The sequence below is a fragment of the Octodon degus genome, unplaced genomic scaffold (assembly GCF_000260255.1).
Source record: "Octodon degus isolate 3935 unplaced genomic scaffold, OctDeg1.0 scaffold00080, whole genome shotgun sequence".
NCBI classification, from domain to species: domain Eukaryota; kingdom Metazoa; phylum Chordata; class Mammalia; order Rodentia; family Octodontidae; genus Octodon; species Octodon degus.
In genome coordinates this window covers 10,181,311-10,191,486 of record NW_004524656.1, presented here as the reverse complement: position 1 = coordinate 10,191,486, position 10,176 = coordinate 10,181,311, and the positions used below count along the sequence as shown (strand labels likewise).

Genomic DNA, 10,176 nt, shown 5'->3' with positions numbered 1-10,176 from the left:
TATATATATTTCCCCTAATTTACTTTAGTTCATTTTGTAGGAAAGTAAGTACTTTTCAATAGCTTTCAATAAAATGAGTATTAGTTCTTTTTCTCCTGTGCAGGGGCATATATAAACTCTCAGGAAGGTTTCTGAACTGTATTTACAAAAAAATACTTCTCCAAGTCACACATGACACTTTTGAGGAAAGGAGATGCAAAATTAAAGGCAGGGCCAATCTGTCTGCCTTGAGCTATTCCTAAACATAGCAGCTAACCGTGAGTCTGAAAGCTAGCTTTCCAGCGACTTAGACATTAATCCAGGAGGTAGCAGATACATCATTAGATTGTGGGCACACTAAAAATTTATTAGGGTTATATTTTTTGCGAGGGAAAATCACTCTGACATCATGTTGATGGTAATAAAATCGAATTAGCTGAGAACTCCATCTTAGCTGGCTTTTTCTCTCAATCTTGACCATTAGGAAGTATAGCTATTTTGCCCCACCCCCAATTAAATACTCTTCATTTCCCCAAAAGTCCTTTATCCCTTATAGCAGAAGCAGGTGATAAGGAGTTGTGAATATACATCTTTGTGTTGTGACATTTACTGCTCACGACCCCCTGCCATCTTTGGTCTTCAGGACTTACTGGGGCTTCCCAATGGCTTCACATGTTAACTCAAGCGAGTCCCCTTCACGGGTTAGGCCTTGCAGAGGATAAGTCATCTGAATATGCACTTGAGGCTTATCTGTGTGACAACAACACAAAGCATAATATTTAGTAAATGATAGCATCAGACAAGAAACCACACTTGCATGTTGCCATAAGCCCCACACCATGAGCACCGACTCTCCCCATCCTCATGCCTTCAGTAACATCCTTCTAATTAGTTAGTAATCCTGGCATTTGCTCAAATTAAATTGACTAATAACTCTTAAGGAGTGAACCACAAATAGATAAGAGATTCATAAGCCAACTGTGCCACATCAAACATTTCCTGTGAAATACATTTTGTTACATTGAAGTTTATCTCCAAACTCACTCAAGCTAAAGGAAACTCATTTGCCTTCATGCTGAGGTGAAGCCAGATATTTGTGGTGCTCAGAATTGATACATTTTATAATATATCATATATTACTATGTGACAATATGTTGTGACACTGCATATTAATGAGTCTGCCTCTTCTGTTTCTTGTTTTCAAAGGGAAAAGGCTGAAGTTCTGAATGAACTATACTCAAATAGCTTCACAAAGAAAAGAACTGGAAGGCTGGGGTGGCTCCCAGTGAAGCTGGAATACCTCAGCCTAAGTAGAAAGGAGGAAAGGAAACTGACATTCACCCAGAGCCTATTTTTACACAAGATGTGAACTCTGGTACCCACAGGATGAAATGACTAGCTCAAGGTCATCCAGAGACACAGAAATGTACTAATGAGAGACAGCACCATGGACAGTATACTGGGATGGATTTCCGATGCAAAACTGATGCATTTTCCAATGCCATAATTAAAGTCAAGTATACAGATAGATTCTTAATGTAAAAAATAACTTAAGAAAGTGATGTAAGTATCTGTATGGCCACAAGCTATTTGAAAATGGGCTTGTGAGTGTTTGGCAGAAATGAGAAGCAGTGGGAGGTGGGGGAAACAGGAGAGAAGCTGAGGAAGTTGGAATCAACATGGACAGACATACAAATACACATACAAATAAAATGTGACTGCGATTAGGGTTTTTTTTCCTCTATGCTGAACCAACATGCCACTAATTCCTAAATCAATTTTCTCTTTTAATTCTGTGGCTCTGTAAGTGTATATTTTTGTAAATGTACCCAAGAGTAATAAGTGTGAGAGGGCAGGACATCTGTTGGCTGGAAGGTCAAAACAATTACCATAGTTGTACTTTCTCAGACAGTCACACCACCTAAACCACAGCCCCTTGGCCTTTCACAAGCCGTGGTTAGCTCATTAACATTCATCCTATGGAACAAGGGGGAAGACAGAAATATGGCCGGGCTGTGACAACCTCACCCTGTTCGTAGTTATAAACGCTGAGCAAGGAAGTCCTCCTCTCTAGAGATGGCTGCTTGCAGATGCATTTTTATAGTCTTGGTCCTAGCACAGATCCTCCTCTCAGGTTTCTAAAAAGAGTATGCTATTCAAGACTTTTTAAAAGAGTCCCCTTGTACATCCAGCAGTGTATGCTAGTACTTTCTGAGAAGCTCTGCCAGTTGCCTGAGAACATCAAGTTAATGAGCCCAAAAGCTCCAGCCAACCCTTGCAACACAGGTAGCCCAGTTCTCTTCTTGGACTTATTGGCAAAAATGTTTAGGGACAAAATGGCAAAAGGTTTCCAGATACCAATAACTAGATTGGGACAGTAGTCATTAAAGAAAGGTAGAAATACTCATAAAACATAAACACGATGATCTTGAATTAGCACTGAATGCAGAGCTGAATGATGATCTCTTGGGTACCTCTTTTTAGAACTATAGACCATATCTTCGGCTACATAGAACCGCAGAGTGACATATGTGTGTCCAGTTTTGGTTGTGTAAGCCCCTCTCCCAACCACAGTTAGCTGATGAAATCTATTTTTAAAAAGATACACCAAAATCAATGGGAGAAGGTTATGACACTGAACACACAGATAACAAAAAGCCTGCCACCTAAGAGTTCACACTTAGATACAAAACAGCACTAGGGACTTACTGGTAAGGAGACCTCTGTCACTTTGACTTGTGAATCATTCTCACCAAGGGTAAATTTAGGGCTCAGCATTTGAGCTAAAATGTAACATTTGCTTATAGGTTAGCCTGTGATCCACAAAAAGGCTATATTTTTCACGCACTGCTGACTTAGGCTGATTAGTTAAGGAGAAGCAGAATGCTTGCTGGCCTATGTGGAAAGTTTCCATCAGGTTTACTTTTTTCCTTTGGTGTAATTTACAAGCAAAGAGAAAGGGTATATTTCTCAGTACGGTGCACTAAGTTTATATGGTCAACTTCCATTAATAATAAGGAAAGCACTGAAAAATCTAACCCATCCTACCTCTTCAGTACCACTGAGTTTGTTTTAGTTAAATACTTTTTTTATGTTCCTAATGAGCTGTTTACCAGTTGTCAATTACACATATAAATTAGGAAGAACAAGCTAAGGACTTGCTATACCTGGAATTTATATAAAAAACAATTGCATGTTAGCTAAACCACAGAAAATACAGAGTCAGCTTTGAAACTGAATTTTCTGATTTACTTTTTAGGTTTCTGGAGAAGTACTTATAGATGTAGCTGCCACGGTGACCTCAATAGCTGAAAAAGCAAGCATGAATGGCACTTATAATATGACACAGAAGCATGTCCCTCTTCGGCATGCACAGTATTGCTGGGTGCATCATATAGCTGTGGGCACCTGAACATTCTTCAGATCCTCAGAATCAAACAGAAGTCAGTGCCAAGATTTGTCCCTGGGTGGTGGAAACTGAAAAATAAATCCTGCTCCCCTTTCTTTGTCCTGAAAGAGGACCGTTAGTACTCTTCACAGGTGGTATAGAAGCCCGGGGATTCCAAGGAGACCTTTAGAACTCAGATATGTTAATATTTGTTGTTTATTTTGTTTTTGAGACAAGGTCTCACTCACTATTCAGCACAGGCTGGCCTCAAACCCATGGTGATCCTCCTGCCTCAGCCCCCTGAGTGCTTGGGATTATAGGCGTGTACCACCATGCCCAACAGGTACGTTAAATTTAGCAAGGAAGAAGATCCTGTCTATGCTGAGTATATCAAAATATCGAACCCAGACGGCTGATTGAACAGCTCAGAGCTCAACACTTACATTTTAATTATGTTCATAAATCAAATGCTATAACCCACCAAATCTTTTCTGAAACAGAACCAGACTCCAAGATTTATTTTTAAGTAATGAGGTGAAGCCCAGTCTATTTCTGCAGGATCACTTTACACCTTGGTTGGTGTTGCAAGGCACAAGGCTAAAAGCCAGATGATACTTTCTACCAAAGTGCAATAACTGTCCAGAAATCTATCACTCAGAATAGCTTAATGTCATTATAAAATGGAACTGCTATATAAAACTAAGAAAAATAGTTAGGTCTGTGCACTTAAGGAACATTATAGTTACAGAGACAGCATCGCCAACAGCCAATCAATTAGGGCGAGGGTTCTGAAGTTTTCATAATACACTGCAATTTTTAAAAACCCTATAAAAGACACTTCCCAAGACTGCTATGGCAGAGAAAATTTGTTCATTAGTCGAAGTTGCACAGAGGGTTAAATACCAGGAGGCTTTAGGTCACACTACAGCAGCAACCAATTAAAAAAATAATATTACAAGACATTCTGATTTAATGAGACTTTCTTTAAATGTACTTTACTCTCTCTATAAAGAGGAAAATATAAAAGGAAACTCTTAAAGAGGTTACAATGGCTTGCTGGCAGAGTACAATTGATTTCGTGCCAGTCTGACCTTGTACTGTAAGCTGTGATCTTCTCAGCAGAGAAAACTCAAAATTCTGTAACCTGTACTTCAATTTCCTATGTAAATGAAAAAGCACCATCTCCTCTCAAGAGTCCAACACTGATAGAGAAAGGCTTTGAAGATTGTAACTTTTTTAAAATTTTATTTTATTGGCACATTTTATTTATTTATTTTATTGAGAAACAAATAGCAATGAGACAGTTTCAAAACAGGTCAGTAGGACAGTTACAATAATTAATACATTGCATGTTGTTGTCTTCATAGTGGCTATTCATAGTACAAGATGCAGACATGATATCTTATCCAAACACTATTAGTACAAATCTTTCTTCTCATTAAGAGAAAGTAGCTGTCTATCTATCCTAACTATTTTGTATATACCAATACAAAATGGTCCTTCATTTATATCCCCCTTTTTTTGTTTACTTTTGTCAGAGATGGGTATCCCATTGCTATTTAAATATCATAGGAGCCTGAATTCAACAAAATAATCCAATATAGTCCAGTAGTCCATAATAGTAGTGGGTTATTTGTAGGACTGGCAATGTCAGAAGTTGTTGGCTTGAGCCTTTTACAGCTCAGCATATTAATATGGCTTTACTTTTTATACCTCATTTTTATACTTTTCTGCTGGATGGTTAAGACCAAGCTAAAGCAAGATCTACATAACAAAAAATGTAACTTCTGTATCTGACAAGGTCAGTCAAATCCCCTCAGGATTTACCCTGAAACCCTCTACCACAGTTTGTAGGTCCTTTGTCATGGCACACTTTAGATCTACATAATGACAACATATACCACAGGGAATTTGTATCCGATGCGATATATTTTGGTTCTTCTTTATTTCCCACTCTGCTCCTCTCCATTCTACCTGCTTCCACTTCTTATTTAAAAAAGCTTTGTTTCCATTTTTCCTATTCTTTTTTGTCCTTTCTGTCCTTCCTCCTCCCCTTTCCCTTGTTCTCCCTCTCATTAGAACATTTTTTCCCACATCTATTATACATTTTGTTCCTTATTTGCACTTCTAGTTTCTCACATCAGAGAAATATATATTTACACATGCGTGTCCAGCTAATCAGTATGCTCTCAGAGTACATCCATTCAACTAGAAACGTCTGAAGCTTATCCTTCTTTATGGCAGAGTGGGACTCCATTGAACACCAGAATCACATCTTCTTGATCCATTTATTGGCAGATTTGCATTTAGGGTGTTTCCAATATTCGGCTATTACAAACTGCAACTGTAAACATGTGTGTGCATATATCATTGTGGTAGGATGCTTTTCATTCTTTCAGGACAAGATCAAGAAGAGGAACAGCTGAATCAAATGCAGCCCATAGTTCTAGTTTTTGAGGAACTGCCACTCTGACGTCCAAAGTGTCTGCCCCAATCTACACTTCCACCAGAAGTGAAGAAAGTTCGTTTGACTCTACAGCCCTACCATTTGTTACCAGTTGATTTTTTGATAATAGCCATTTTTCTGGAGTGAGATGGAATCTCAGTGTATTTTTAAAATTTCATGTTTTGTATGACCAGTGATATTGAACATTTTCTAATATATTCGATAGCCACTTCTACTTCTTCATCTAAGAAGTGCCCACTTAGTTCAGAGGCCAATTTTTGAGTTGGGTCTTTCAATCTGGGGTGTCTGATTTTTTTTGAGTTCTTTATATATGTGAGATACTAGTCTTTTGTCTAAAGAACAGTTGACAAAATTTTTTTCCCACATCGTGGGTTGTCTTTTTACTGTGTTGGTAGTTTCTTTTGCTGTGAAAAGTTGTTGTTGTTGGTTTTTGTTTTGTTTTGTTTTTTTTTTAACTTAGAAAAGAGCTCAGAGATTGATTCTTTGTGATATTTCCTGTGCTACTGGAGTTTTACTCATGAAGTCTTTGCCTACACCAATGTCTTCAAGTAGATTCTAGCTATCTATTCCATCTTCTAGAAGATTTAGTGTTTCTCTTTTAGTATTTAGATCTTTGAAACTTTTTGATTTTAGTTCAGTGCATGGTGAGAGACATCAGTCTAGTTTTAGTCTTTGACATGTCGAAAGCCAGTTTTTCCAGCACCTCTATTAAAGAGGCTATCTTTCTTCCAGTGCATGTGCTTGGCTCCTTTGTAAAAGATAAGGTGGCTCAGTGTTTTTAGAGTTGTTTTCTGCATTTTATAATCTGCTCCATTGATACTCAGGTCTGTTTTCTTTTTCTGTTGTTATTGCTTTTTTGCCAATACTATGCTGTTTTTAATCGTAGCAGATTTGTAGCATAATTTCAAATTAAGGATTTTCATACCTGCTGCCTTGTCTTTGTTGCCTAGAATTGCTTTTGCTGTCCTAGGTCTCTTCTGGTTGGTTCCAAATGAATTTTAGTATTGTTTTCTCTAATCTATGTGGTATGCTATTAGAATGTTGACTGGGGTTGCATTAAATCTGCATGACAATTTTAGAACTATGAATATTTTCACTATATTGGTTGTTCCTACCCAAGAACAAGGGATAGCTCTCCATTTTATGACATCTTCTTTTTCAGACTATTGTAGCTTTCAATGTAAAGATCTTTTACTTCCTCCATTAGGTTCTCAGGTTTTGCTTTTCTTTCTTTCTTTCTTTCTTTCTTTCTTTCTTTCTTTCTTTCTTTCTTTCTTTCTTTCTTTCTTTCTTTCTTTCTTGATGCTATTGTGAAAAGTGTTGTTTCCCTGACTTCTCTCATAGGGAGTTTGTTATGTGTTTACAGGAATGGTATGGATTTTTGAGTGTTGAATGGTATAGATTTTTTGAACCCAGCTACAACACTGAATTTGGTTATTAAATACAGAAGTATTTTGGTAGAGTTTTTGGGTCTTCCATGTAGAGCATCATATCATTGCAAACTATGGTAATTTAACTTCTTCCTTTCCTCTTGTCCAATTTCTCTCACTAATAAGAGTGGCGACAGTGGATACTTTTGTCTTGTTCCTGACTTTAGGGTGAAAACATTAAGTATCTTTTTTCTTTTTTTTTTTTTTTTTGATGGAACCAGGGATTGAACTCAAGCCCTTGCACATGACAAGGAAGCATTTATTCTACTGAGCCATCTCCCCAGCCTCCAATGTCCCAATGTTAAGTTTCTATCCATAGAATGATTTTGGCTGTTGGTTAGTCATAAATGGCTTTTATAAGATTAAGATCAAGATCAAGGCTTTATTTATTTATTTATTTATTTCCCTCCCAGTACTGGGGATTGAACTCAGGAACTATATCCGGCCCTCACTGTATGGTTTTTGTCCTTGGCTCTCTTAATATGGTGTATTGCATTTATTGCTTTATGTATGTTAAACTATCCTTTGTTTCTTGGGATGAACCCTACTTGGTCATGGCTTATACTCTTCTTGATGATTTGCTATATTCTGTTTGCCAGTATCTACCTGAGGAATTTTGTACCTATGATTATGGGGGAAATTGGCCTGAAGTTCTTTGTTTTGGATGGATCATCCTCTCATTGGGTATCACAGTAAATACTTGCTTCCAGAAATGAGTTTGGGTTTGATAAGCAGTGGCATTAGGACTTCTCTAAATTTCTTATAGAATTCAGCAGTGAATCCATTAGGGCCTGGGTTGTTGTTAGGTTTTTAATTATATTTCCAATTTCACTAATATTGGGATATTTAGAATTTTTATATCTTCTTTTTAAATTTTTTTTTATTTTTTTAATATCTTCTTGATTCAGCTTTGGTAATTCATATGTATTTAGGAATTTATTCATTTGTGTTTTTTATCTTATTATAATACACATTCTTGCAGTAAATATCACTGATCTTATGGATTTCTGGAAGATTTTTGGTAATTTTATCTGTTTTATTCCCAATTGCATGAACTTGAATATTTCTTTCCCTTTTTGGATAAGGTTTGCTAAGGGTTTGTCAATTTTATTTAATCTTTAAAAACCAATTCTTTGATTCAATCATTCTTTCAATTGTTTTCTAAGTCTCATTGTATGTTATCTGCTTTTGCTTTGATCTTTATAATTTTTTTTCCCTTATACAAACTTTTATCTGTTTGCAGAATGACCCTCAGAATATTTGGCAGTAGTGGTTTGGTACTCACGAATTTCTTCAGGTGTTCTTTGTCATGGAAGTAAGTTGTTTCTTTACCGATTTTGAAAGATATTTTGTGGGATACATTGATCTGTTTTGTAGGTGGTTTTCTTTTAGGGCTTGAAATACCTCACTCTAAGTGCTCCTTGACTTGAGGATCTATGTTGAGAGGTCTGCTGTGCTTCTGATGGGCTTTTTAAAAAATAGGTGATTTGTTTCTTTTCTCTAACAGCTTTTAATATTTTGTTCTTGTGGGGGCATGCCCCTTAGCTCAGTTCTTTAAGTGGCTGCTTCAACAAAGCAGTCAGGCTCAGGTTGCTGTGGTTCGATCCCCACAACTCAAAAGCCAGCCAAACCTGCCCTAAAGGCATTGGGAGAAAAAAAAATTTTTTTTGTTCTTGTGCTTCATTTCTGCAACCTTTAAAAAAAAATAGTATAACAAATAGTAAAAAAAGAATTAGAAACAGTACAGAATTTCACTAAATAAACTGATAGAAATTGAACAATAGTTGTTGTATTGCATATAGCTGTCTTCAAATTAGTTGTTCAGATTATCAGATATAAGTATGCAAAATTGGTCAAAAATTTAAAAGAAGAAAAACATTTAGGCATTAACTGTTCCTTTTAATAGATCAGTAGAAATCAGTAGAATTATCCAAGCTAGCCTGTGTATATACATATATATTTTGTCTCTTCCTTTTTTCCTCTTTCATTCAAGTTGTTCCTTCCCTTTAAACAGTTTCTCTTTGCCTTTTTGTAATTTTTTTTTTTTTATCATGACCAATTGGAGTTCTACACATCTCAATTAACTGTATGCCAAATTCCTTTTCCCTGTTTATGAAGTTTTAGGCCATTACTTATTTGAATTTGGTTTTTCATGTTGCTTGCTCTATATGTTTCTCTACTGGCTCTGACCTATTCTATGTTAGTCTTCTTTGCATCATTTAGTAGCTGTTGGATTGATTTTTCATAGTCTCTTGCTACTTTTAAGGAATCTTTCTTTTCATGGTTGTTAACTCCAATCTTGGCTTCTTTATCTGATATTCTGTCCTCACACTGGCTCATTCTGCTACATGTTCTTTCAACAAAACTTTTAATCTTCTATATATCTATTTGAATCTGTTTTATGGATTTCATTTTTTTCCCTATGTTGGGTGTTCATCATTTCCATCATTTTTCTAAACTCCTCTATTTGTTTTATCTGCATCTAATGTAGAGTCACTAATTCATCTTTCATTATGGTCACTATATCTGCTGTTATCTGAAACATTATCAGTGATTTGAGTTTTTTCTAGATCCTCATTCATCTGCTTTGTTACCTCCAGTGCTCCACCTCAGGAGTCCAGGGGATGGCTTTGAAATTGTTCTGCCTCATTGCCCCCTAGGTTTGCCTTTGTGGAGCTGGAATTCTGGGGTTGCATCTTGCTTTCCATATTCTTTCTTTTTTACTTACTTCAGTTTAATTCCTTTTGGTGAGTAGCTTTATTGCTAGTATTTAGAAGCCTTAGGAAATGACTACTCAGAGATGTCTTGCAGGTATAGCTGGCTTTTGGGTTTTGAGTCTGCTGCAAGATCCTGCATCTTCAATTTATTGAGAATGAGAAGCTGATGCCCATTTGGCTTAGCCTCTGATTCTC

At 36.6% G+C, this 10,176-nt stretch overlaps 1 protein-coding gene across 7 annotated transcripts in view; it reads right to left on the bottom strand.

The window, feature by feature from the left end:
- Positions 1–10,176, bottom strand: part of Cadm1 (cell adhesion molecule 1) — a 359,095-nt gene that overhangs the window by 47,864 nt on the left and 301,055 nt on the right. For all 7 annotated transcript variants that reach the window (XM_004636490.1, XM_004636484.2, XM_004636485.2 and 4 more), the window contains one exon: positions 630–729. In XM_004636490.1, the coding sequence (XP_004636547.1) occupies positions 630–729 (100 nt within the window). The remainder of the gene's footprint in view (positions 1–629; positions 730–10,176) is intronic.